The sequence below is a fragment of the Marmota flaviventris genome, chromosome 12, assembly GCF_047511675.1.
Source record: "Marmota flaviventris isolate mMarFla1 chromosome 12, mMarFla1.hap1, whole genome shotgun sequence".
Classification (NCBI taxonomy): domain Eukaryota; kingdom Metazoa; phylum Chordata; class Mammalia; order Rodentia; family Sciuridae; genus Marmota; species Marmota flaviventris.
The window spans coordinates 49,138,956-49,166,509 of record NC_092509.1 but is presented as its reverse complement, the minus strand read 5'-3'; the positions used below and the strand labels follow the sequence as shown (position 1 = coordinate 49,166,509).

The following is a 27,554-nucleotide window of genomic DNA, read 5'->3' as shown; positions in this document are numbered from 1 at the left end:
GGAATGCAGGTCAGTGTTAAACCACACCTTGGGTTCAATCTCCAGCACTAAAAAAAAAAATAGGAAAAAAAGATAATAAACCTGTTAAACATGGCACTAAACACCTGTAATTCCAGCTACTCAGGAAGCTAAAGCTGGAAGATTGCTTGGGCCCAGGATTTCAATACCAACCTGGGCAACATCACAAGATCAGATTTCAAAAGAAAGAAAGAAAATATGTAATATATAGTACCCCAAATGGTAGCTAATGTTGATTTAACCAAACTACAAGCTAATTTATATATGATAAATCATGGCTGCATTTTCAAAACTCAAATTACGTATTTTCTGCAATATTTCCCTCTTTCTGAATTTTAGAATACAGAGCCTTAGAATTTGCATTCCCCACCACTCCCAGGATGAAACCCAGGGCCCTGTGGTACTAGGCAAGCCCTCTACCACTGAGTTAAACAAACTAAGTTACACCTGCCCAGCAGAAGTCCTTTTTTAACAACTTCTTCTGACAAGTTCCCAGGGGATGCAGATGACACTGCTCCATGGACCACACTATGACAAACACTGGCTTAGTTAAATGATCTTGGTCCAGAGTTTTAATCTCTCCTAGTCTCTGTTACTCACTTGGAAAATGAGCTGACATCCTCACCTGGGGTCTCTTTATCATTCTATGGACAAAGTTTAAACTTTCAATGTTCTCCCACATGGCTGCTTGGAAACCCAGTGGGAAGAGCAACACTGAAAAGTCCAAGAAACAGCTGTTAGAACCAACATTAGGAGAGATGTCAGGATGTTAACAAAAAGCAGAAGAGAGGCTATTGGCCTAAGGAAAACCTCCAGGCAGTTTCCTACCATTTCCAAAAGTACTCCCTTATCAAGGGTTAAACTGAGCAGGCAAAAGCAGTTCAAGGGCTGGGGATGTGGCTCAAGAGGTAGCGGGTAGCACGCTGGCCTGGCATGTGTGCGGCCCAGGTTCGATCCTCAGCACCACATACAAACAAAGATGTTGTGTCCACCAAAAACTAAAAAATAAATAAATATTAAAAAATTCTCTCTCTCTCTCTTTAAAAAAAAAAAAAAAGCAGTTCAAGAAACAGATTTGATTCCCGCGGGTCCTATTCACAGTAACAACTTCTGGGTCTGCTCCTCCCTTATGTGCCTGGCGCACACATTCCTTCTAGGATTCACTTCTGAAGACTCAAGGAAGACACACAGGCTCAAAATTCTAAGTTCTTTTTCCAGACACCAATGCAGGACTCTGCCAGGATCCCCAGGCCACCAGAGGGTTCCACAGAGCACAGAGCGCCCCTGAGTTCCCCCTGCAGGCGGTGGACTTGGGCAGGGCCAATACGTCAGCTCCCACTCTGGGAAAACAGGCATCCCCTATTGAGAGGATTCCAGTGGCTGGTCCCCTAGATCCCTTCCTGTCAGCTCTGTGCTCCTGTTTAGAGTTTGACTGTCCTCAGGCACTTCTTGGTCTCCAGGCATTCGCAGAGGTCGTGCACACTGCCTGCAGAACATGACAAGGCAGCTGACTAAGGCAAGACCTCAAGTGCGACGCGATGGCCGCCACCAGACCAGCCACTATGCACCCGATTGCCGGACGTGAGGGCCACCAGCGCTGGCCTGTCTCCCCACCCCCGAGATGTGACTATCGGAAGCCAATGGCGCAGAGGACCCAGTAAAGCAAGCGCAGTGGCTCTCCTGCACACTAGAGGCCACCACTTGGACCTGAGGCCACCTCCAAGGTGGAGGCTTGGTGCTCGGTCTGGCAGGAGCCCAGCTCAGCGCAAAGGATACCACAGCCCGGGCTGTGGTGACCCAGCACCATCTGCAGGAGAGCACCAGTGCGCTGCCGCACCGTTGCCCTGCGAGGACGCCAACCCGCAGCGCCGGCCCCACTTTATTCCTGGGGCCTTGAGCCTCCCGGCGGGGGAGGGGCTACTCGACCCGGGAACTAAGTGGATGCCTGCGGGACACCCGCAGTTCCGCCTCCTGGGCTCGGCCTCTGAATGGGATTGTGGGTATGCGGGAAAAGCCCTGAGTCATTGGGTCAGGGAGGGGGCACTGCCACCGGAGCGCCTTTTTCTCCTGCTATCTGTTTCTAACCCCAATGACTCTCCTTGCCGCACCCAGGATCCTGGGTTCAAGGACTTGGCAGGGACACTCCATGACCAAAGGCCGAGCCTGGACCTGACACACACTCTTTAACTTCATAGCTTAAATCTATTAATAGTCACCTGTTGGTGTCAGACTGTTCTTTCCACTGCTAAACCAGTAAAATTCAAATGTTTATTCCTAAACGTCGTTTGTGCTGTTCAAGAGTTTTAGTGAGCCTGGACCAAAATATTACAATTTGACTGCACTGCTTTTTTTTTTTTTTTAAGTGTGTGAAATAAATCACTCCCTGAAAAGCCTAATGAAGTCTAGGATAATTTAAAATTTTTTATAGAACTACAAGTTTTTGTTGTTGTTGTTGTTGTTGTTTTAAAGAGAGAGAGAGAGAGAATTTTTTAATATTTATTTTTTAGTTTTCGGCGGACACAACATCTTTGTTTGTATGTGGTACTGAGGATCGAATCCAGGGCCCACGCATGCCAGGCGAGGGGGCTATGCTTTAGCCACATCCCCAGCCCAAACTACACGTTCTTTTTGTAAGATGGTTTTGTAACACCTTTTGTAAACTCTGCAGGTGATTGGCATTTCATCTGCTTTCTTTTCCCCCTCAATTTTCATTGTTTCTTTAGCAAGGAGTTACTTTCAGAATGTTGCTCCATGTTGTCAGTTCTTAAATACTGTCTTTGTTTTATTGTTTCATAATAGTTATACATACATTCAACTTCATTTTGACATAACTATAAATGTATGAAATAATTTACTCCAATCAAGTCCTCAGTATTTACCTGTACCCTTCCCCTCTTCCCTCCCACTGTTCCCTTTCCACTCCTCTACTGATCCTCCTGATTATTTACTTTTTTTTCTTTTCTTCTTCTTTTTTTTTTTTTTTTTTTTGTAAAAGTTAAGGCTTTGCAGTTATATAGAAAGGTGAGATTCATTGTATGTTCATGTATGTACTTTGGAAACTTAAGTCAGATTCATTTCACTCTTTTCCCCTATCCCATTCTCTCAATCCCCTTCTTCTGCTCCCTGCTCTTGCTTTAATTTTGATGGAATTCCCCCACCCTTTTTTTTCCCTGTGTCTCCATCTGTCTATCTTTCTGTCTCTCTCTCTCTGTCTCTGTCTCTATCTGTCTGTCTCTCTTGCCCCTCTCTTTCATTTTAGACTACCTTTGACTTTCTGAGTCATTTAGCATTATAGTATCCAGTACCGAATCAAATAGAGACTTTGTGTAATTTGGAGAGAGTGCCATAGTGCAGGAGACAGGCCCTCAGACCAACAGCTACTTCCTATTTTCCCAGAGGGAACATCAGGCACTAGATCATGGTCTGCACTTTGGCCTTCACCTTTGGTTTCTTTATGCCTTTCCCATGACATTCTTTACCTGTTGTCCCAGAATCCAGAGTCCTGCTCACAGAAGGACCCAGTGTCACAGGAGAGTAGGGAGCTCAAGCTCCAAACCTCAGGAGCTGGTCCACATGGAGGATAATCTAAAGTCAGAGGGGAAAAGTCAAGCAAGAGAATTTTCTTGTAGGAGTGAGAGTACAGTAGGGCTCTGCAGAGAGCTGAGAGAGAGAGTGGGTGGACTCCAGCAGAGAAGGGCAAAGGAACCAGTGCTGCTCCCAACTTGAATGCTCTTTGCTGTTTACCAGGAGAAGTGGGTTCTCCTCCTACAGTCTTTACCAATCAGATGCTGGTCTGCCCCTTCCCACCTGCTGGAGGAGTTTTTGACCCTAGTGGGTCCTCTCTGGAACTGTCATGGTGACCATCCTATTCAGGGGGGCTGCATCCACAAGTCAATCCTATCTTAATGCAGGTGCTGGGGTCAGTGAGGGCAGACTTCATCTTAGTGCATCTGTGCTATTAATGAAATTTCCCTTAGAAATACATTGAGAAACCTATGGCCACAAATACTAACTTTACAATGACCTCAGTAGATGATGCCAGGAATTAGCCTGGTTGATCTCTTTCTTGACAGTATTTCTTAATAGACTCAATTCATTTCCATCTGCTTATTCTCAGGGTTAGTGCACCTGTTGTTCTGCAAATTACCTGATTGTTGTGAAAAAAAAAATCAAAAAAATCCCAGGATCCTGCTGTGTTATTGGCTCAAATTTCACTGCTCTTTACTAACTACTACCTGACACTTGGACCCCCTGGTTTCTCTACTAGGTTCAACTTCATATGGCTTAGTTAATCATCACGAGGGTATCTGACCCTGAACTAGTCCATTGAGGTTGCTGATTGTTCTAAGGAGACATGCTTATGTCTGTCAGCATTTAACCTAAAGACACTGTCCTCTAGGGGACTCAGGATCCTGCATGGTTTTGCTTCAGCCCTTATCCCACTGGGTACAGACAAATAAGTGTTCCCTTACTGTCCTCACCTGGTATAAAGGGCAGACTGCTAGGAGAAGAAAAATTAAAAATACAAATATGAATTCATTTCCCCTCTCTCCAAATAAGAAATCAAAACCTTTACTATGAAGGTGACCAGCTTTCCTGATCAGTGGAAATAGGATTATGCCACCAGCTCCAGATATAGCTCCATGTTGGGGTGCATGCATAAGACCCTGGGCCCAGTGCCCATCACTAAGCTCTATATAAATGTTTGGGTTTTCTTGTTGCTTTTCCTTGACTGACTGGGATGAAACAGAGGTTCTCAAGCATACTACAAAAGTGCTCTCCCCCTGAACTATAACCCCATCCCTTTTGAAATATCAAACTAATTTGCCCTGCTGGCCTCAACTTGGCGACTTTCCTGCCTCAGACTCCCAAGTCACTGGGATTACAGGCATTGCCACTTCTCAATGCCCAATCACTGCAGCATACAGAGTTGACTGAGGCACCAAAAGGTAATGTGAGTTAGTTCCAATCATCAAGTTAGTGGTTTGATCCAACTGCACCTGGCCATTTAGACACTTGAAAGAAATCTCATGATCAGAGAAGTACTCCATGAGCAGGGTGTGGTGGCACACATCTGTCATCCCAGAGATCCAGAGGCCCAGGAAGGAGGATTGCAAGTTTGATCTGAGCCTGGGCAACTTAGTGAGAACCTGTCTCCAAATAAAAATTAAAAAAGGACTAGTGATTCAGCTCAGTGGTAGAGCTCAGTTTAATCCTCAGTACCAAAAAAACCAAAAAACAGGAATTACAAAGGTAAGTAAGAAAGATGCTGTTCCTCCAATTAAGATGCCTGTCATCCAGGTGAGAAAAGAGCCCTCCAAGCAAATTTCAGGGGCTGGGAGTGTTGCTTAGTGGCAGAGTGCTTTCCAGTGTGCATAAAGCCTAGCATCAAAAAAAAAAAAAAAAAAAAAAAGTTTCACTGAGCTTTTGGCTGTGAAATTAAATCTATGAGAGCCGTGGTCCTCTGGAGAACATGACTTATTGGGAGGACAGTATCCAGAACTCTACTTTCAAGGACTTCTGGCACATTCTTCAACTAGAAAAATCAACAAAGACTTGCAGGTCATGTCTGCTGGAGGAAGAACAGGCCCCTTAGAAACCTCACATTCTCCTGGAGGGCTGAGGCGCTCTTATTGTCCCCACAACTCTGATGTGCAAGAGCAGGTGGGGGAGGCGAGGGAAGCAGAGGAACCAAGGGAGGCCATGGCCCCTGACTCACCCCACATTCAGGAAATGACAAGTTCTCCTATGCACAATGGTAACATCAGAAAACACCTCAAATCCCTCTTGGAACCAAGGAGCCTACATTGATAAGTAAATTCTATAAATATGAGTTATTTATGTTGAATTTCTATTATTTAACTCAGGTTAAAAAGCAATGTATTTGTGACTTGATCTTAGTGAGAATCCCTGAGTAAGTCTTCTTTTTCTTCCCAGATGCCTACATTTTTACCTGTACAGTTGAAGGAAAGCTTCATCTGGTAGAAGGGGTTGATCACTGCACAGGACAGGAAAGATGCAGGTGAGCCTGGAGCATCCCCTGGTGGCTGAAAGTAGGCAGTGCTAATAATTAAGAACAAAGCAAAAACCTACACAGGTGAGGGTCTGTATGTCAAAGAGACCCAGGAAGCAACAGCAACAGCTTCTAATGGCCAAAGCTGGAACAATTTGAACAAACTAGAGTTGTAGATTGTGTCGGGTATGGCATACACCTGAAATCCCTGCTACTCAGGAAGCTGAGGTAGGAGGATTGAAAATTTGAGGCCATCCTGAGCAACTTAGTGAGACCTTCTCACAAAAAATGGGGGAGGGAGCTGGGAATGTAACTCAGTGGCAGAACAGCTGCCTAGCTCCAGGCCCTGAGTGGGATCCCCCACACTGGCAAATAAAAAATAAGAATACAGGGCTGGGGTGATGACTCAGTGGTAGAGCACTCACCTAGCACACGAATGGCACTGGGTTCGATCCTCAGCACCACATAAAATTAAATACACAAAATAAAGGTATTCTGTCCAACTAAAACTAAGAAAAAATTTTTCTTTAAAAGTCATAGTGTGATATAATCACAGTAGAATCTTTGTTCCAGGTTTCATTCATAAGGCATTCCCCTTTAGAGAAACAAAACCCTGCCTGCTTCGTCCCACCTGTTGCCCTCAAAAACATGAAAGGCAGCTTTATATTATATTGTCTCCCAGTTCATATCACCAGGTCAGCCGTAGGCCTGTCCAGCCCTCCAGGCTTCAATCTAAACGTGCCCCAAACAGGTTCCATAACTGAGTCATGTTTAGCTATCCATTGTCCATAGAAGTGTGGGCTAAAGATTTTATTTTGGTCAAATGTATCAGAAGGAACACCATCTCATACCCAGGAAGATGGCTACTGCTGGACATGCCCTTGAAGGCCTCTGATCCAGGTTCCCTGGGAGGTTGAGGAAGGAGCATGAAAAGTTCAAGGATGATCTGGACAACTTAGACCCTGACTCAAAAAAAAAAATTTTTTTTTTTAAAGGAGAGGGTCTGGAAATGTAATTCAGGGGTAGACATCAGGGTTGGGTAAGATGGCTTCTATAAACAAATGAATAAAAAGTCACCAGTGGCTGCAAAGATGTGGAGACATTGGAAACCTCCTTCACTACTGATGGGAATGTAAAATGTTGCAGACACTGGACAAAACAGTATGGTGACTCCTCACAAATTAACAATAGAACTCCCAGAGGATCCAGCAATTCCACTTCTGGAATTGAAGGTTCAAAATATAATAAAAGAATGCAAAGCATGTTCTCAAAGAGACATGTGTACATTCATGTTCACAGTCGCATTGTTCAGAATCACTGAAATTGGAAAGCAATCTGCAATAGACAGGAGAATGAGCAGAACACGATATAGACATACAATGGAGCGTTATTTTTTAAAATTTTTTTTTCAGTTGTAGATGAACATAATGCCTTTATTTTGTTTATTTTTATGTGGTGCTGAAAATTGAACACAGTGCCTCATGCATGCTAGGCAAGCCCTCTGCTGCTGAGCTACTGCCCCAGCCCCTCAATGGAGTATCATTCCATCTTAAAAAGGAAGGACATTCTGACACATGCCACAGCATGGAAGAACCTTGGGGACATGATGCTAAACAAAATAATCCTGTAAGGAAAAGAAAAATACTTTGTGATTCCACTCACCTGAGTGTCCCTAAAGTAACCAAATTCACAGAGACAGAATGCAGAGTGTGGTGGGCCAGGTATGAAGGAAGGGGAAAGATGAGTTAGCGTTTACTGAGGATGATGTGTCAGTTTGGTACGATGGAAAGTGTTCTGTGGATGGATGGTGCTGATGGCTGCAAAACAATGTGAATGTCCACAATGCCACTGATCTACACTCTGAAAAATGGCTAAGATGGCCAGGCATGGGAGCACATGCTGTAATCCCAGTGACTGGGGAGGCAGAGGCAGAACTGCAAGTTCCAGGGCATCCTGGGAAATTTAACAAGAACTTACGGTTCAGATATCGGGGTGTCACCCAAAAACTCAATTTGAGACAATGCCAGAAAGTTTAGAGGTGAAATGATTAGGGCATAAGAATTTTAACCTAATCAGTGCATTAATGACCTGATAGAATAAACTGGGTGGAACCTATAGGTAGGTAGGATGTGGCTGAAAGAGGAGGGTCACTGGGGGGGGGGGTGTGCCTTTGGGGTATACATGTTATCCATGTTCAGCAAAAGTCTCTCTCTGCTTCCTGATATCATGTCCTGAGCTGCTTTAATATAGCACAGCCTTCCACCATGAGGTTCTGACTCACCTTGGACCCAGATCAATGGAGTCTGCCATCTAGGGACTGAGATCTCTGAAACCTTGAGCCCCAAATAAACTTCTCCACCTCTAATTGTTCTTATCATGTCTTTTGGTCACAGCAGTGAAAAAGCTGACTAAAACCCTGTCTCAAAAAAAAAAAAAAAAAAAGGATGGGGATGTAGCTTAGTAGCAGAATACCCCTGAGTTCAATCCCCAGTAAGAAAAAAGAAAACAACAAATAAAGGCTAACATGACTAATTGTATTTTATATATATATATATATATATATATATATATATATATATATATATATATATATAGAGAGAGAGAGAGAGAGAGAGAGAGAGAGAGAGAGAGAGAGAGATATCTCAGAGGTACCTGGGATTAAACTCAGGGGTCAGGGGCACTCGACCACTGAGCCACATTCCCAGCCCTGTTTTGTATTTTATTTAGAGACACAGTCTCACTGAGTTGCTTAGCACCTCGCTTTTTCTGAGGCTGGCTTTGAGCTTTCAGTCCTCCTGCCTCAGCCTCCTGAGCCACTGGGATTACAGGCATGTGCCATTGTACTTGGCTGTTAAATATATATTTCATCCCAGTTATTTTTATCCCATTTTTTTTATCCCAACTATATATTAAAAAGAACACAGGAAACAAAGGGGAGTCCAAGTACATACAAGTGAGCAAAGGCTTCTGGCTTTTCACAACTCTGAGTCCCAAATTCCTTAGAAGAAGGTTCTAGTTTTATTTTGCACATTGAGTATCAACTGTTGGATTACTGTCTGATGAATGAACAGCCCGGAACACATCCCCTCCCACTGAGCAGCCAGGCTTCTCCTCATTCTGCCAAGGTGTTTTGTCCCATCTCTTCATGTTCCACCAGGGGTTTGCTCCCGTCCTTCCCCAAGGAGGGTGCACACGGGTGAAAAGCAGCCCTAGTCATCCTGCTGTCATTCCCCTCCCACTACAGAGTGGGCGCCTGCAGATTGATATGTGAACTAAGGGACAGAAGGGACACAGATGAGATGAGAAGTGCATGTTCCTGACAGAAGAGTTGGCTTTCACTCACAGATGCATTGGGGACTAACTGTGCTGTTTTCCCTGGAATCTGGTTTTCCTAGTTGGATTGAAGCAGGGCTCAGGGGAGCACACCTGTAATCACAGCTTCTTGGGAGGCCCAGGCAGGGAAAGAAATTCAGGTTGAAACTAGTTGGAGGTTCATTCTAGATACAAGCCCTGCTTCCTGCATGCTGTTTGCACTGGCATTCCTTATTTACCTTTTAGTTCCCATCCTTCTAGGAATCCTTTCTTTAGGCCCTTTCATGATTCTCTTGCCTTCTCTCCTTTCCAGCAGGGGCTAAGAAACTAACAAACATGGTAACACAAGCCTTAGGAAAACCTCTGCTCAGCAGAATAACAAGAAAGGAACTGGCTGTTTTATTCTTAATCAAGCCATAAATATAATTTTTAAAAATAAGAACCATGTTTTTGTCTTTAAGAGAATTTTTTAATGTTCTCTTTAGTAATAAATGACAGTAGAATCTATTTTGTTATATTTATACAAATATGATATACCTTATTCTAGTCAGGATCCCAGTCTTGTGGATGTATACAATGTTGAGATTCACTCTGGTGTGTTCATGCATATACATAAAAAAGTTATGTCAGAAGAATTCCTCTGTCTTTCCTATTCCTATCTCCCGCCCTTCATTCCCCTGTGTCTAAAACCACTGAATTTCTATTCCCTCACAACTTGTTGTAGGTTAGCATCCATGTATCAGAGAATATCAATCTTTGGCTTTAGGGAGATTTTACTTAATTCACTAAGCATGATAGTCTCCAGATCCACCCATTTACAAATGAAGGTCATAAAGTCTTCTTCTTTATAGCTAAATAATATTGCATTGTGCATATATGCCACAATTTCTTTATCCATTCATTTGTTGAAGGGCACCTAGTTTTGTTCCATAGCCTAGATATTATGAATTGTGCTGCTATAAACATTGATGTGGCTATATTACTATAGTATGCTGATTTAAAAACTTTTGGGTATATACCAAGGAGTGGGATAACTGGCTCCAATGGTTCCTAGTTTTCTTGAGGACTCTCCATACTTCTTTCCAGAGTGGTTGCACTCCTCAACTGGTATAGAAATACAGTGATATATTAAAATAAATCCCCAGTCCAAGCTCACTCCCAATTCAGCCTAGAGTATGTTTCTGGTCCTCAAAAAAAGCTTAGGTTTCATTCATAAATTCTGAAGACTTTCAGTTGCCCTGCTTAACAGGAAATATCTGGGAAGGTGCCCTTGTCTACATTCTTTAGAAACAAAGGATATTTTTTGAAAAAATATTCTGGTTTTGAAAGAGAGTAGCTGGATTGGAGAAGTCCTGGAAGGAAGCCTGGGTCAGAGAATGAGGACCCACCTTATTTTAATCCCATGATGGCCTTGGTACGCCCTTCACCAAATGTGAATGTACTACACATGGTTCTAGTTTGGAAATCTCTCATGACATTAAATGGGGAAGTGTTGGCTTTACTAGGAGAGGCATGCTCATCTCAGTGCACACTGAGTTTCAGGGAATTCATTTCTGCAGGGATAAACAGCTAATTCAACAAGAGGAACTGATTGAACATACTTAAATCATATGCTACATTTATTGGTTGTAATCCCAAAACAGTCTTTCTGAAAATATTTATATTTCATTTTACTGTTCTTACTTCCACTAAAATAACATCACTGCACTGCAAAATTAACTCTGCAAAATGAAGTTCCCAATGCATGTGTCTTGATTTTGATACCAAGTGATAGAAAACATTACATCATCTTACATCATCCCATATGAAAACATTTTCCTTAGACTCCTTGTTTCTTTGATCTCCTTTGAAAGAGTTATAATCAAGGACTAGTTCAAAGGGTGATTCTTTCTCCTTTCACAAGTCGGGCTCGAAACATCCAAATATCCTGGAAATAATACCAACAGAATGAGTGTGTGGAACACATCCATTGGCCTATTCCCCACAAAGATTTCTAGGCTCTACAAATGCTTAACTAGGAAAACAATGCTATGATTCTTATATTGATTAATAAATAAACAAGCTTTGAAACTGCAATTAATTCTATTGCCAACAATTAAAACAATGCCAATTGCATGGAGTCAGTGGATCCCCAAGCTGTCGGCCTCGCTGATCACAGGTTATACACCAGGAGGGTGGCTGTGATGCTCAGTCACAGTAGTTCACAACCCTTCTCTCAGCTTGTCTTTTTATTACTTGCCTGAACCACTTTGAGGTTGCAACTCTGATGAGATCGTAGAAGTGAATATGGTACCGTGTATACTGGCTTACTTGGTATGGGGAGGGGGGTACTGGAGATAGAACCCAGGGCCACTCTCCACTGATCTATATCCCCAGGCTTTTTATTTTCCATTTTGAGACAGAGGCTCACTAAGTTGTTGAGGCTGGCCTCACTTGCAATCCTCCTGCCTCAGCCAAGCTGTGAAGTAGCTGGGATTACAGGCATGTGCCACAACGCACCCTGCTGCAATTATTAATAAAGCAATTGAGACCTTCTAATTTCTTGTTTCTTGTTTCTGGTTGAGCAGACAGCAAGGTATTGTGGAAAGAATGATTTCAGAATTAGGCCTGACTTTGAAATCTAGCTCTGTTACTTAGTCCACTCTCTGGGTCTTCAATTTGTCCTTTACAGCAGGTGCATTACAGATTGTTCACTGCGTTCTGGTGAAGGAAATCAGAAATGGGACATGGAAGCATTTTAGTTTTAGTTTTTTTAAATATACATTTTTTTATTTTTAGTTGGACACAATACCTTTATTTATTTATTTGTATGTGGTGCTGAGTATTGAACCAGTGCCTCGCACGTACTAGGTGAGCACTCTACCACTGAGCCACATTCCAGGCCCATGGGAGTGTTTTTATAAGTTAGAATTATATGAGTTGGTATTGTTATTCTATTATTCTATTTCTATTCTAAATATATCCAATAAGCTCTAACTGGTGAGATACCTAAAATATGGGTGGTGTTCATTCTAGACAACCTTCACAAACTTCAAATGTAATGTACATTCCAGGACCCCTCAGCTACCAAAACCCATGGGTACTCATGTCCCTGCAATAAAATAACCTCTGTTCATCCTCCCATATATTTTAAATCACCCCTAGATTACTTAGAGCACCTGGTGCAATAGAAACATGAGGTAGTTGTTAGGCTGTATTATACAGGAAATAATGATTTTTAAAATGTCTATATATGTTTAGTACAGATGCGATTTTTTTCAAATACTGTTTAATATTCTGAATATTTTTACAAATTTCAGTTGGTTGAATCCCCAATCATTTTCAGACAAGGGACACATTTGTAGATTCTAAAGAGAGAAGCAAGATTCTCCACCCTGGAAAGCTGTTCTGAAGGTTCCCAATGGCACTATAGCATCCCACTGGTGTGCACTGACCTACAGATTCCTGGATGGACTAGAGTTATCATCACACTTAGTCTCTTGATAGTACATGCCCATACTATCATTATCTCATACAAATAAAGTAAAATAGGAATACCTTCTTAGTTCAGAACCTAAACTGTGTGTTTTCTATAAAGTGAAGGTTTTTTTTTTTTTTTTTTTTTTGGCTTTGACTGCTAATTTATCTATTGCTCTTTAGCGGCATTGAATGTCCACTACTTAGAAACAAATACTTTCCAAGTGATGTGTATCAATTAGGAAAGCACATGAAACGCTGTCTAATGCCCTTCATCCATAAGCATTACTCCAACTCTGCTCTAGATGCAAGTTTACCAAAAGCAACACTACTCCAGAATTGCTCCCTGAAGTCTTACAGGATTGCCTAATGAAAATATTCCTTACCAAGAAGGGAGGCCTGATTGAAGTCCCAAACCTTTATGTTTGTTCCTATGCATTCAGAATTCCCATATCCTTCATTTCAAATTAAATTAGGGATTAATTAAGCATGTAAAGACAAGAAACTTCAGACATTTTACTTGGTTATTTCATGCAAGTGTACCTTCAAGTCTAAGCCACTGTCACTTCCGTAGAATTTATCTACTATTCCCACAGCTTCTTTCTCAATGTGTTCTTGACTGGTATCCTTCACATCGATGTAGTGGCAATCAGAACTGGCAAAATGGCAGGAAATTGCCTGTGCACAGTGAACAATTGATAATGGAGAAAAGTATGCTATGAATGCCAACAACCAAGCTAGGAGGAGTTCTCCTTTCAGGGAGTCCATTCTTCTGCCCAGGATTTGACTAGTCAACTACCAGGCCCTCCATGGCATCCTAAATCTGTCACTTTCTAGGTGAGCCTCTCCCTCTTGCTCTCCCACCGAAAGGCTAATTAAGAAATGACTAAAGAGTCTTTTACCTAATTATTTATTTTTAAAAGATATATATATAGGACAGGTGGCATAATTATCTAAGTACAGATCTTCACATTTCTAAGCATCTAAAGTTTTCTTTAAACTCTATTTTCTGTGCAGACCCTGTGCCAGACAAAGCCACATCAAGACACAAGGCATAAGGAAAATTGTGTACTTCTACACCCATGTTGTTAGGAAATAATTGTAAATGTTCTTCCAAAACATTAAAATCAGTGAAAATGTGGAAATATTGCAAAGTGAATATATTACAAATCACATCACTATTTGCATCTTTGTGCTTGCACTTCCATACTTAACATGGCCTGAGGGTTATGCTAGTGCGGGTACTTCCTGTCTTTTATTTAAATTTTTGACATTGTACACAGCATGGATTTTTTTGCATTAATTTTGATTTAGTAAAACAGCATTTAACTTGATGGCTGAGATTTTGGTAGCCCCTTCAATTTTATCCTCAGGACTGCCCCAACTGGTATCAACTTGTACCAGGCCCTAGTGAGCCTGGTGCAAATATAAATGAATAAAGTCTGCAACCCTATACTTGGGGTTAGAACAGGGATCAGTGGGAACCAGGGGACAAACTAGAAACCCCACTGAATCTTAAAGGAGCCTTAATATTATGGACAACCTTGTTACTATGGGGAAAGTGAGCCCACAATACTCTAAGATCTGCTGAATTTGAGACAAGTGAGAAATCAGGGAAATTGTAAGGAATTCTGTCAATTTTTAAATGTCAGTGACAAAATTATTTAATTTAAAACACTGAGATTAGAGGGGGATAAATATGTGCTGACAATTCAGAACCTTTGCTTAGGATCAATATTGTTTTTCCTAGTTAGTAAGGATATTCTATAATAATAAGGATATTCTAAATTTGCTTCTTGTTCTAGTTACCCTGAGCAATATAAATCCCAAATGTGATTATTTGAGTATTTTAGTCATTGTTTTAGCTTAAGAAAGCAGAAACTGTGCACTGAAAGGTGAGCTACTGCTCTGAAGCAATTCCACAAATGACCAAGATTCAATAGTAACAGGTTTAGGATCCTGAGTGTACCTGGCTTCTGACTAAGTAGAGAAAAAAAAAGTACAAGGAAGGCAAACATACTTCCTGGTTAACAAACTGGAAAAAAACAGTCCAGTTTAGTGAAAAGTCATAAATCTTTTATGTGTTAATATACTAATGATTTTCTGTTTTGAACCCATTCATCTTTCAAAACTGAAGCAACATGGATGCATACTTTCCGGAATCCTTGAGTTTGATTCCGACCAGATCCATGGATGAGCAATGGGTGGAAGAAAACGGTGTCTCCCTTCTCCATCACAAGGTGCACTCGGGCATGGTCCTGGTCATAGTTCTGGATCCCATGGTAGAAAATGTTAACTCCACCCTGAAACACATAAGATAGGCAAAGTCTGGAGGAAGCACCAAAATGAACACTTTGTATATGACTTGGCAGGGACAGCAAGAGTTCTCTGACTTCTTATAAGAGAAAGACTTATCTAAATTAAATTATTAAATATAAAAAATGCAAAAGTCTGTCATATTTCTGGGTTTTTAAACATCATCTGCTGCAGGTACAGTGGTACACACCTGTGATCCCAGCTACTTGGGAGGCTGAGGCCAGGCATCATAAGTTCAGGGCAGACTAGCAAACTTAGCCAGACTTTCTCTTAAATTAAGATTTGTACAAAGGGCTAGAGATGTAGCCCAGAGGTGGAGGGCTTGCCTAGCATGTGCAAGGCCCTGGGTTTGAACCCCAGCAACGCAACAAATTAAAGTCACATATATTAAATTCATTGTTTTTTATATTAAAATCATTTTTAACAAATGAACCAAACTGGGACTTCACCTACCCTTCCTAATTGAATTATAAACAATCTAGATCAGTTCTGCCTCTTGTGGTGAATGCAGGTGAACACCTTTCTCTTAGGCATTTACAGCCTCAATCTTCACATCCTTGCCCCAGCCTGACATTCTCCTCACCTAGAATTTTGTTCACATCATTCTTGTATTATTCAGGGTATCTTGAATAGGCTAATTATTCTCCCCAAACCAAGTACAGAACATGCTCAATTTTTCTAAGTTCAAAGGACTTATGTCATATTCAGAATAAAAAGACAATAGTAAGTTTAAACACTGTATTTTTTGATAACTATTTCCAAAAGTAGTCTTAACTCCAGGAAATGTGTATGTATGTCCTTATTATACAAATTAAAGTGAGTAGTGACTACAGTTGATGAGCCTTTATGCATCTGGGCAGAAGTGTCCCATTCCAATGGGGAATAATCATTGTCCTACTGCACAATATTGTGACTTTGACTCTGTGTCCTTCTTTCCTGGCCAAGGTGCATATTGGTCCCTGCTAAGCTAAGCAGACCTTCCACTGCCACTGCTGTGAATCTCAGCAGCTTCTCAGACACCAGTCTACTCCCATAGCCCTGGACACCATTCCCTTCTGCTCAATAAGCCTCCTTAGGATTGCACCAACCCTTGCCTGTCCCTGAACTTAACTGATGAATTTCACCATTTCCACTTTTATATCAGGATTCAGACTCAAATATTTCCACAGATAACAATCCATAGTGCAAGAATTCGGAGAGAAAAGCCCTTGAAGCCACAGCCTTCACATCCGACAGAAGCAAGACTCAGTCTCCTTGCTCACCACAGCTGCCCTTTCCATTCTGACCATCATCAGGGATTTCAGGATCTTCTGGTCTGGCATCAAAAAGGCTGAGATCTGCTCTCTGGTTTTGCTGCCTCTGAGCTCCTACACCTCCTGGGAATCAATTGTGCCCCAGACCTGAGATCATATTCTTGAAGAATGGATAGGACCTTGCCATTCATGGGTGCAGAAGCACATAGTAGCTCCCCAGCACCAACATTTGAATGGATAAACCAACCATTGTTCAGCCATGCCACTGAACGGAAAGGAACAAGCTATTGCGACTGTCAGCTTTGTTGAACCTCAAAGTAAATATGCGGAGCAACAGCAACCACTCCAAAAAAAAAAAGTGTATGCCACATGATTATATCTATATGACTTTTTATAAAATGCAAACTAATCTATAGGAACAGAAATCAGCTGAGTGGTTGCCTGGGGAGGAGGTGGAAAATATTCTCTTCATTGTGGTGCCAGGTGTGTATGTGTGTGTGTGTGTGTGTGTGTGTGTCAAAATGATCAAATTATACATTGAAAATATGTACTATTATATGATACTTACACCTCAAAAACACTTTCGTTAGAAATAAAAACTCTTCCAGCTTCCTAAAAAGGAAAGGACCCCATTCTCTCCATGTAACCTACAGGTGTGAAAGTCATTTTGAATCGGTCCTGAAAGACCTTCTCAGGTTCTCTTCCCCTTCTACTCTCCAAAATGTGCCTCAGCCCCCAGCCCATCTGATCTGAGAATGCCTTCCATATTTCATGTTCATTAGCCAGGTTCCACTTGCCCTTAACCCTGATGCCTCCAAGGAGATTTTTTGTGATAGGAAATTCTACCTTGACCTTTAAGGCTCAGCTCAATCACCACCTCCCACCCCTGAGCATTTTTTCTAGTCTTCACAGGTGCACGGAGATAATCCCTCCCTCCCTTCTTCTACTCTGAGAGCCTCAGTCAGCTGGCACTTCACACACACCAGAGTTGAAGGATTGATGCCTGACCTCTGCCATCAAGCCTCGCCATCTCAGATCCTAGGCAGCTCCTACCCAAGTCTCCACACTGGCTGGCTTTCAAGCCCATGTTGAAAGAACAAATCAAATGAATACTTTATGTGATGTCCTTGAACTCCCCCTGATCCTAATTTCAAATTTCAGGACAATGCTTTGCTGAGAAAGGAAAGCAGTCTCATTTCTAAGCTTTTTGCACCTGATGTGAAATAACAACAGTGAAAGAGATTCTGATCCAGACTCAGTGGTCAGACAGACCTACCTCCCACTGGGGGTAGTCATGTGGCTTCAGGGGAAGTTTGTGGGTGCCTGGGAGGACAGCCAGACAGCCGTTGTTCCGGTCAATGTGCTCCATGGCAGTCCAAGCACAAACAATGCGATTGCTGGGCCTGAAGGGGAAAAAGTGCAGATCCTGGTGCAAGGGGTGCCGGGAGGTCTTCCTGCCTGAAATGAGACTGCTGTCAAAAGGGGCTTAAACCTCACAATTCTTATCCTATGCCAGAATAAACAACACATTAGCTTCCCCTGCAAAAAAAATTAAAAAATAAAAATACTGTGGAAAATCATTCCCAATAGACCAGCACTAAAGTGAAATATTGAGTCTACATGAAGCCTTTTCTTCTGAGTTACTGGTGGCTGGGTGCTTACATTCTTTTCTAGAAAGTTGCATATACTCCATCATCTCTGCTTTGCTTTATTTCTTCGTCACTCTGGATTTCGCACAGAGCTAGCATACAAAAGGATTTTTAAAAAATTTAAAAAGCCGAATGAAGTAAATTAAAGAGAATGTTACTGATTCAAATTTGAGGTTCCCTTCTAAGTGGCTAATACCACAAACAGTTTTCTTAGAGGTCTTAATTCACAGAGCAATCGGCATCCTCTGTATAGTTATTGACCAGTCAGAACCACTGACCATACAAACATTTTCCCCAGCTTTGATTTTAGAATTTGGTTTCCCCCAAATCTCCTCGAAACAGGCAGAACATCCATGGAGGAAAACACTGTGCTTCAGTCTTATCAAATAAACCTCTCCCAGCTGTCAAAAGGAAGAAAAAGTAGAAAAGGATACAGCCCTCTTGACTGATTTCTGCTGCTTGGTACAGAAAAATCTCTGAGTGTGGTCCAAGAGTCACCTGCAGTGGAATCTCTGGGCATGGGTATTAAAATGCAGACATCTGGGATCTACTTCAGAATCAGTGTCTCCATGAGGACTTAGAATCTAGGTTTTGGCAAGCACAAGGCACCACGAGCACTTGAGTGTGACTTGTAGTAATAGCTTTCATCCTGTTAGTAAAAATGATGTCTTCAGATCAGGAGTGCAGAATCCATGTGATCCTGGCTAAGAATGGTTGGTGAAGATCACAGATGTTGAATAGAGGGAGTCTATGACATAATAATAGTCATGTTTCTCAACCTACTTTTCCAGGGAGCCAGTCATCTGAAAATTTAGCAAAACCCTATAATCAACATCTGAAATCAGTATTACACTTCAAAGTTGATATAACATGAGCTATTTTAAGTCTTAAACAAAAGCACCCACATTCACTCACCCAAAGTTTGACAGTTACACACATGACCAGATCTAGAACAACAACTCTACATGTTTTAATTAAAGAATCTTTTTTTTTTCTTGATTCTCTTTAACAATAAGAGCCCTTTACCCGTATCTGGAGGTTTGTTTATCAGCATTGTGTGCATGGCCATGACATTGGGTCCAGTGAAGCACTCCACATACTTCAGAATCTGAGAAAAGGGAGAAGAAAGAAGAACAATCTCATTGGAAATCAGAAGTATAGGCAAGAGGCATAAAGTGTCCACACAAGAACCCAAATGACAACAATTTAAATACCAATTGGTATTTCACAATCATGAAATATAGTGTTGAATTTCCAACACTACAAATTAAATGGAACTTCTCTGAGAAAGCATGGAGTATAATCCAATAAGTCTGGCCATTCCCTGAATCTCTTCCCTGAGGTTAATGAACAAGGCAGAATAATGGCCAGTACAGGGACCAAGATTGGCCAAAAAAAAAGCAGCCCCCTATACCCATAGAGCCCTAGTCTCATGAGAAGAAAGGAAAATAGAAAATCTGAACATCATGGATGGTAGTGCTTCATCCAACACAAGTTGCCTGTGGTTTCATCTGTGACCACCTGCAAACTTCCATTCCCATCACAGCACCAGAGGTGGTAAGCACAGATGGTAGGTCATTTCCCCTGGGCCTTCTCTCTTGAGTGCTGGGCAGGATACCACAGGTGATTTACTTGTGCAGTCTGTCTTCAGGAGTCAAACACTCTGACAGCATCTGCTATATGGAAAGTCTCTTTCAAAACCATTTTAAACAAGTGGTTAGGAAACCACGGTGCTAAAAGGTGGGAGTGAACAAACACATTTGAGGATGCAGGACCTAATTCCAGAAGAATGCACCAAGAGCAAGAGGGGCTGAGTAGAGAGACACTATTTCTTATGTTGTGCCCTTCTGATTTGCTTGGGTACTTTTAGATATATCAATTACTATTCAAGAAGAATAAATTTTTAGAAAAAAATAACTAACTTAAGGCTTAGTGACTCACGGCTATTATCCCAGCAGATTGGGAGGCTGAAGCAGAAAAATCATAGGTTCAAGGCCAGCCTCAACCACAGCATTACCCTTTCTCAAAACAAAGAGTAAAAAGAGTTGGGAGTGTAGTTGAAAGAAATAGTGCCCCAGAGTTCAATTCTTAGTACCACAAATAAATCAAATTAAATAAAAACTAAATTAAGTTTAAAAGCAATTCATTCAACTGACCCAATTTATGAAATACATTAAAAAGTCAATACATTTACAAATTACAGCCTCACAATTTCACCCCTGTTGATATTGAGTCTTAGAAGCGCTCTTTCTATTTAACTCAGAATTTCTGACTCCCCCCCACACACACAAAAAAAGATAATTAGCACACTTCACAGAAGTGTTTCTTAGTCTTGGTGCTATTGGTATCTTGGTTGGGACAATTCTTGGGGAGAGAGCTCCTCTGTGCATCATGGGATCTCAGGCCCCATTATCAGCATCCTTGGTCCCTACCCACTAGAAGCCACTAGTGCACCCACTATGCGGTTACCATCACCAGGAAAGTCTTGAGACATTGTCAATATCCACTGGGAGGCAAAATCACCTCCAGCTGAGACCCACCACTCTAGTGTTCCATGTGTAGGAAGGGGTTAGATTCACACAACCAGGGGATCTTGGGGCAGACCTGCAAGCTGTCTATGAAGGAGAAACCAAACCAAGAGCAAGTCTCTAACCTCTGGGAGAGTGCAGTATCTAAAGAGCTCCTTATCTTCCTGGTAATCTTGAATCCTTGCAATTGTTTTCTCACTTGGTATATTCTCTGATTCCACAGAGGACACATCTCTTATTATCATGAGTCCTGCTGGTTTGGACTCCTCCCTGCAGATCTTTTCAAATGCAACCCTAGAAAATTAAATTTACAAATAACGTCATGACCTCTGCTCCATACCTCTGGTTGGCCCTGACCTGTGCAAAGATTTACAGATTCAGGAACAGTTTCTGTCTGCTAAGTCAGTCCTCAGGCCTAGTAGAGGGAGGAGAAAATGGCCAACTCAGAAGTCCTGGCCTCCTGGCCTCCTGCAAGAATTAAAAAAGCAAGGGGGGCTGGGGATATAGCTCAGTTGGTAGAGTGCTTGCCTCACATGCACAAGGCCCTAGGTTCAATCCTCAGCACCACCAAAAAAAAAAAAAACGAGAATATTGCTTTGCTTAACATACCAGTGGTGACATAGTTTTCTGATTCCATTGTAATAATACAGGCTGAATATCCCTTATCTCAAATACTTAGAACTAACATCAGGTATTTTTGGATCTTAGAATATTGACATATACAAAATGAGCTGATTGTGGTGGAGCATGCTGTAATCCCAGAGACTCAGGAGGTGAGACTACAGGATAGTAAATTTAAAGCCAGCCTATTCAATTTAGCAAGACTCTGTCTCAAAATAAAATGAACAAAGGGATGGGGATGAAACTTCCTGGATTCAAGTCCAAGCACTAAAAATAATAATAATCTTAATAACAAAATATAATAATGAGATATCTGGAAGATGACACCTATGTGTCATCACAAAATGACTCTGTGTCTCCTCTATACCTCATACACACAGCTTGAAGATAATTTTATACAATATTTTTAGTGTGTCTGTGTTGTGACCATGACCATCATATGAGCCAAGTATGGAATTTCCCCCTTGTGACATCATCTCGGTGCTCAATGGTTTGGATACTGATTTTCTGTTAAGTGATGCTTGGCCTTTAATAGCAAATACTCTACTCCTGTAGCACCTACCTGATACCACATATTTTTCCTTTTCTCTCCTATCAACAATGCTAGGATATCAGTGTTATTACTATGACCATTTTACAGAGGAGTACACACATGTATAGAAAACTATGGTGACGATGTGGGACACGCCATGTTAAGCTGAGATTAAGGCCAGAAAGTCTGCCTCCAGATCCCATGCTCCTAAACATATCCCAACAAACCACATCACTCAAAAGTATCTGAACATGCAGAGGCTAATCTAATTTGTAATCCCATTGCATACATATAATACATAATTTATAAATTTTTATGTATGAATTACAATGATACATAATGTTGGGATTTCATGTGATATATTCATACCTGCACAGAGCATCAGTTGGTCAGTTTCATTCCCCAGCACCTCTCCTCTCCCTCCCTTCCTCCATCCCATGGACATCTTTCTTGTATCTATTGATCTCCCTTCTGTTTTCTTTTTTTTTTTAATATATTTTTTTGAATTTTTTAATATTTATTTATTTTTTTTAGTTTTCGGCGAACACAACATCTTTGTATGTGGTGCTGAGAATCGAACCCGGGCCGCACGCATGCCAGACAAGCGCGCTACTGATTGAGCCACATCCCCAGCCCAATCCCTTCTGTTTTCTTGAGACCTCTTTTTACTTGTGTCTCTCTAGTTTACACACAGTAGAGAAAACAACGACCCCTCTGAGTCGGCCTTACTTGCTTAACATGATGTTCTAAATTCTATGCATTTTCCTGAAAATGACACAATTACCATAATGCATATTTTTTGTAAAATAAGCAAGAGTATTGCTGCACCTAAAGCGTTGAATATCAGCATCAGATACTAGATTTTTAATAACAAGAAATCCATTTTCTTCATAAAATTTTCTCTGATCCAGGCTCAGCACATTATTATCCAAAGTATACCTACAGGAGAAAAAGGCACCAAATCAGTCCAAATTTTAAATTACAACCCAACATTATGTACCAAGAACCCCCCCAAAAATGTTCATATTTTTTGATCCAATACTTCTAATTGTAGAACTTTAACAAAATAATCTTAAAATATTTGAAAAACTTCAGGTCCAAAACATTAAAAATGCTCACAAAATGTACATTAATTGAAGAAAAATTAACTAACGATATAATATCCACTTGATGCATTAAAATTAAAGGACAAAAGAGTATTGACAATACACGCACATTATAATAAAATATGATTACAACAATATAAACACAACACTATTTGTGAAAAAGAGACTATTGAGAAATACATCAAAAAAAGATTTTGCCAGTAATTGCATTTCAATAATGGAATTATAAATGATTGTTTAAAAATTCCCTCTATTTCTCTAATTTTGAATTTTTCCTAGAATGTATATGATTTTTCAGTTGGGGAACTAATTCAATAAATTTTATGTTTTCAATTTAATCAAGAAGTCATTAAAGTAACACAAACCAAATGAGGGTACAACAAACAAGCAAAAGCAAATCACTCATCTCTTAAGATGAAATTTGGCTATAACAATATTTTATAAAAGTCAAGGTCTTCCCCTTAAAGGTGATTTAAGATGATGAACCTGGACAGACACAGTGGTTCAGGCCTGTTAGCTCAGTGATTCAGGAGACTGAGGGAGGAGGATGACAATTTCTAAACCAGCCGCAGCAACTTAGCGCTGGCGAGGCTCTAAGCGTCTTACACAGACCCTGTCCCAAAATAAAAAATAAAAAGGACTAGGGATATAGCTCAGTACTAAACCACTAGGGTTTAATCTACAGTGTTATAACAACAACAACAACAATAATAATAATAATAAACCTCGCAGGTGTGGCAGTACATACTTATAATTCCAGCTAGTCAAGAAGCTGAGGCAGGAAGATTGCCTGAAATCTGGAGTGCAAAACAACCTAGGCAACATAGCAAGATCCAAAACTCAAAAAAATAAATAAATAAATAAATAATAAAGGAAAATAAGAGGAAGAAGCAGAAGAAAAAAAGAGAAAATGTAATATATATATATATATATATATATATATATATATATATATACCAAAAAATTAGCTAATATTTCAGTTTAATCAAACTACAAACTAATTTAGTTGTGATAACTTATGGTTGCATTTTCAAAACTCAGATTATACATTTTCTGGTATTTTTCCTTCTTTCTAAATTTAAGAATAAATATTGAAAATTAGAGTCAAAGTCTTCAAAAGTATCCACAATTCTACTAATTAGAACAAATCCTGGAAATAGAGAATGTGTATAATAAATTTTAATCAGGCAACATGTTATATTGTATATTGTATCCAAGTTACCACTGGATACATATAGTAGAGTTACCAGTTAAAAATATTTCTACTTACTGGAATTGCTGAGGATGGAAATTTGCAGGGGTAATCTTCCCTGATGTGCGGTGAGCTACCTAGGGTGTGAATTAAGGCAAAAAAAAAAAAAGTAAAATTTGGGAGTCAAACTTGTCTAGAAACAACCATTTTCTCTGGGGAGGTTCTCACAAGAAAGGAGTACCCTAAACAGGCACCAGGTGCTCAGGTTTCCCACATCACCCTGACAGGTACACACTGCTGCTTTAAGTCCTTTCATTTATATCACTTTGTCTCATTGTCACAATAATCTGAGGTGGCAGATATATCAGAGGTTTTATAGTCATTCCTGCTGTTGCACTAGGAAACCTGGGCTTGGAGAGCTCAGTAACTGGCCAAGGTCACCCAGAGGGGAATGGCTGAGCCAGGACAGAACTCACACTCTGCTTCAAGGCTTCAGTCTGTCTTAATCCATGTGATTTGCTTCACCTAACCACTAAACAAATACAAACCCAAAGGTTCAAACCTGGAAGTAAAGACAGAACATGGTTATTCACAAAAAGTATTTAATTGAGTTGGGCTTCAGTTCAAAATATTAGAAAGTTTGGGTGGTCATTCAATGGGGAGATGGGAGTCCATAAAATAAACAATGACTCCAATTTGAGTATGAACCCCATAGTATAATTTTAAAATATCTGTAAAATTATTTTTTATAAATTATTTTTTATAAGATCATTTTTCCATTCTATAACTACGGATTATTGACACAGCATCTCATGGTTTCTATTATTTTCTCATTGTTTCTTTAGCTAAAACAATTCCTTTCAAAGTGTCACTTTTCATAAACAGGTTATCATTTCTTAAATGAAGTCTCTAAGGAATGTAGAGACAGTATCGTAGTCCAGGAGGGATGCAAGCCAAGAGTCAGAATTATGAGTTCCTGTCTGTTCTATCAGAGGCAGAAGGATTAACGCCCGGGGACAACCACCCTCAGCAATTTGTCATTGCCAAGATATTCAGTTTTCAGACTCTAGCCAATGTTCTTGGTGCCTCTCCACTATTCCTCCAGCATGTTGTTTTGTTATTATTGTTCTTGGGGAAATTTTAATAAAGTGGAAATGTTTATAATCTAAAGTTAGGTGAAAACAATGGATGCAAAAACCTCATACAGTATGTTCCTGGTTTTGTAATACATATGCAAATGATGGAAAACACTAAAAAGTTTACCAATGAATTGTCACTGGTAGAATAATGAGTTATATGTCTCTAATTTCCCCCTTTCTACATATCTTCTTTAAAAAATAAATATGACATTTTATACATCAAACTTTTATTCCAAAATTTACCTTCCTAAGAAACAATGAAGGCTGGAGAAAAACTGTCACAAAACTTCCAGAAGTCTAAGACGAAAGGAAATTCACTGCAAATCTTAGCCAGTGCTATCCAAGATTATAGCCATCAGGCTCCTCTGCCTATTTAAGGTGAAATTAATTCAATGTCAAATGCTGTCCCTGAATTGCGCTGGTCCCATTTCAATGGCTCAATAGCTACATGTCCAGTCATAGAATATTCCATCATTGCAGAAAGCCATGTTAAACAGTGCTCCTATAGAAAACAGCCATGAAAAAGGAATCTCTAAATTCAGGGAGGGAAAACAAAGCATTGAGAAACTGAACAAAGAAACCCTAATTAAACTTCTAAATATCCCAGTGTATTGGTGACTCTCGAAATCTAGGCTACATCACAAATGTCAAGATAAACGACACCTAAGTGTGTCATTCTAGATTCTGACTCAGCAACTTTGGAGTTGAGTTGAGCCATAGAATTTGCATTCCCCACCCTCCTGGGATGAAACCCAGGGCCCTGCAGTACTAGGCAAGCCCTCTGCCACTAAGCTAAACAAACTGACCTAACCTGCCCAGAAGAAGTCCTTTTCTAACCACTTCTTCTGACAAGTTCCCAGGGGATGCAGATGACACTGTTCCATGGACCACACTATGACAAACACTGGTTTAGTTAAATGATCTTGGTCCAGATTTTTAATCTCTCCTAGACTCTGTTACTCACTTGTAAAATGAGCTGACATCCTCACCTGGGGTCTCTTTATCATTCTATGGACAAAGTTTAAGCATTTCAATGTTCTCCCACATGGCTGCTTGGAAACCCAGTGGGAAGAGCAACACCGAAAGTCCAAGAAACAGCTGTGATAATCAACCTTAGGAGAGATGTCAGGATGTTAACATAAAGCAGAAGAGAGGATACTGGCCTAAGGAAAAACTCCATGCAGTTCCTACAGAGCTTCCAAAAGTGCGCCCTGAATGGGCAGGCAAAAGCTGTTCAAGAAGCCGATTTGATGGGCAGGTCTATTCATAGTACCCTATTTCTGGGTCTGCTCCTCCCCTACAAGCCTGGCACACACATTCCTTTTGGGATTCACTTCTGAAGACAAGGAGTAAATCCTTGTCTAAATCCTTTTCCTACATATCAGCTTAGGACTCTGTCAGGATCCCCAAGCCACCAGAGGCTGCTACGGAGCACAGAGCTCCCCTAGGAAGCTCCCAAGCAGAGGCTGGGACAAGGATCCACCTCCGCGCTGCTGTGTCCACCCCTTCAGAGGACTGGCATCCCCACCTGAGAGGAGGACAGATGCCTGGCCCCTAGGCCACTCCCAAGCAGCTCTGTGCTCCTGTTTAATGTGACTGCCCTCGGGCATTTCTTGGTCTCCAAGCATTCCTAGAGGTCTTGCACACCGTACAAAAAAAATAACAAGGCAGATGACTATGGCAAGGCCACCCAACCTCCCCTCTTCACGAAGCAACAAACAGTAGGCCCTAAGAAGTACCAGAAAGGTGGAGCCAAGCGCGATAGCAGCCACTGAGACCAGGACAGTCACGTACCCAATACCCGGGAAAGATGCCTTTGGGGTCGTGGGGGGCTACCAGCGCCTAGAGATCCAACCCCGCTCCCAGGTCTCCTTTTGAGATGTAACTTTTCGGGGGATAGTAGCGCGGAGGGGCGCTCAGGGCAAGAGAAGGGGCAGTCCTGAGACCGGGAGGCCACCACAGGAGCCCGCGTCAATCTCCAAGTCCGAGGCTGCTGTGCCCCAACTGGGTGGCGCGAATCCACCTCACCCCAAAGGATACCACGGCCCGAACCGAGGAACCGCCAAGGTGCCCCAGAATCCTCCGCAGGCGAGCAGCAGCGCGCGGCTGCTCCATGGCGGCTGCGAGTAGGGCTACTGTCACACTTCATTCCCAGGCCGCCCCTCCTCCCGGAGATAAAGGAACAAGGTGGCGCCCCCCCCCCCCCACCGCGCCCCCCAGAGCTCCGCCTCCCGGGCCCGGACAGCTGGGGATGACCAAGACGCCCTAGGCCACCTGTTCAGCGTGGGGCAGGGTAGGGGGGCGGGGCCCTGGGGATGACCAAGTCGCCCTAGGTCACCTGTTCAGCTCGGGGCGGGGTTGGGTGAGGGGACCCTGGGGACGACCGAGACGCCCAAGCCACCTGTTCAGCGCGGGGCGG

The 27,554-nt window shown here is 41.5% G+C and overlaps 1 protein-coding gene across 3 annotated transcripts; it reads right to left on the bottom strand.

Annotated features, from left to right (window-relative positions):
- Nucleotides 1–11,178: 11,178 nt before the first annotated feature.
- Nucleotides 11,179–27,250, bottom strand: LOC114087202 (phytanoyl-CoA dioxygenase, peroxisomal-like). Of its 3 annotated transcripts, XM_027928664.2 has the most exons (10): nucleotides 27,176–27,250; nucleotides 24,075–24,133; nucleotides 22,527–22,637; nucleotides 20,671–20,839; nucleotides 19,044–19,125; nucleotides 18,221–18,226; nucleotides 17,645–17,826; nucleotides 14,953–15,102; nucleotides 13,343–13,477; nucleotides 11,179–11,270 (listed from the first exon to the last, which is right to left on the bottom strand). In XM_027928664.2, exons 1-10 carry the CDS (start codon nucleotides 27,248–27,250, stop codon nucleotides 11,217–11,219), a joined length of 1,023 nt encoding a protein of 340 aa, XP_027784465.2. In that variant the 3' UTR covers nucleotides 11,179–11,216. The 3 variants fall into 3 exon arrangements, with proteins under 3 accessions (XP_027784465.2, XP_027784464.2, XP_027784466.2); XM_027928663.2 differs by lacking the exon at nucleotides 18,221–18,226; XM_027928665.2 differs by lacking the exons at nucleotides 17,645–17,826; nucleotides 18,221–18,226; nucleotides 19,044–19,125.
- Nucleotides 27,251–27,554: the final 304 nt, after the last annotated feature.

Bases quoted from the DNA above. Each gene is read 5' to 3' on its own strand.
- LOC114087202 (XM_027928664.2), bottom strand. From the start codon at position 27,250: ATGGAGCAGCCGCGCGCTGCTGCTCGCCTGCGGAGGATTCTGGGGCAC. The intron at 24,134-27,175 runs GTATCCTTTGGG...TTCACACCCTAG, and splicing joins GTTCCTCGGTTCGGGCCGTG to GTAGCTCACCGCACATCAGG. The intron at 15,103-17,644 runs GTAGGTCTGTCT...TATGTGTTTCAG, and splicing joins ATGACTACCCCCAGTGGGAG to GGTGGAGTTAACATTTTCTA.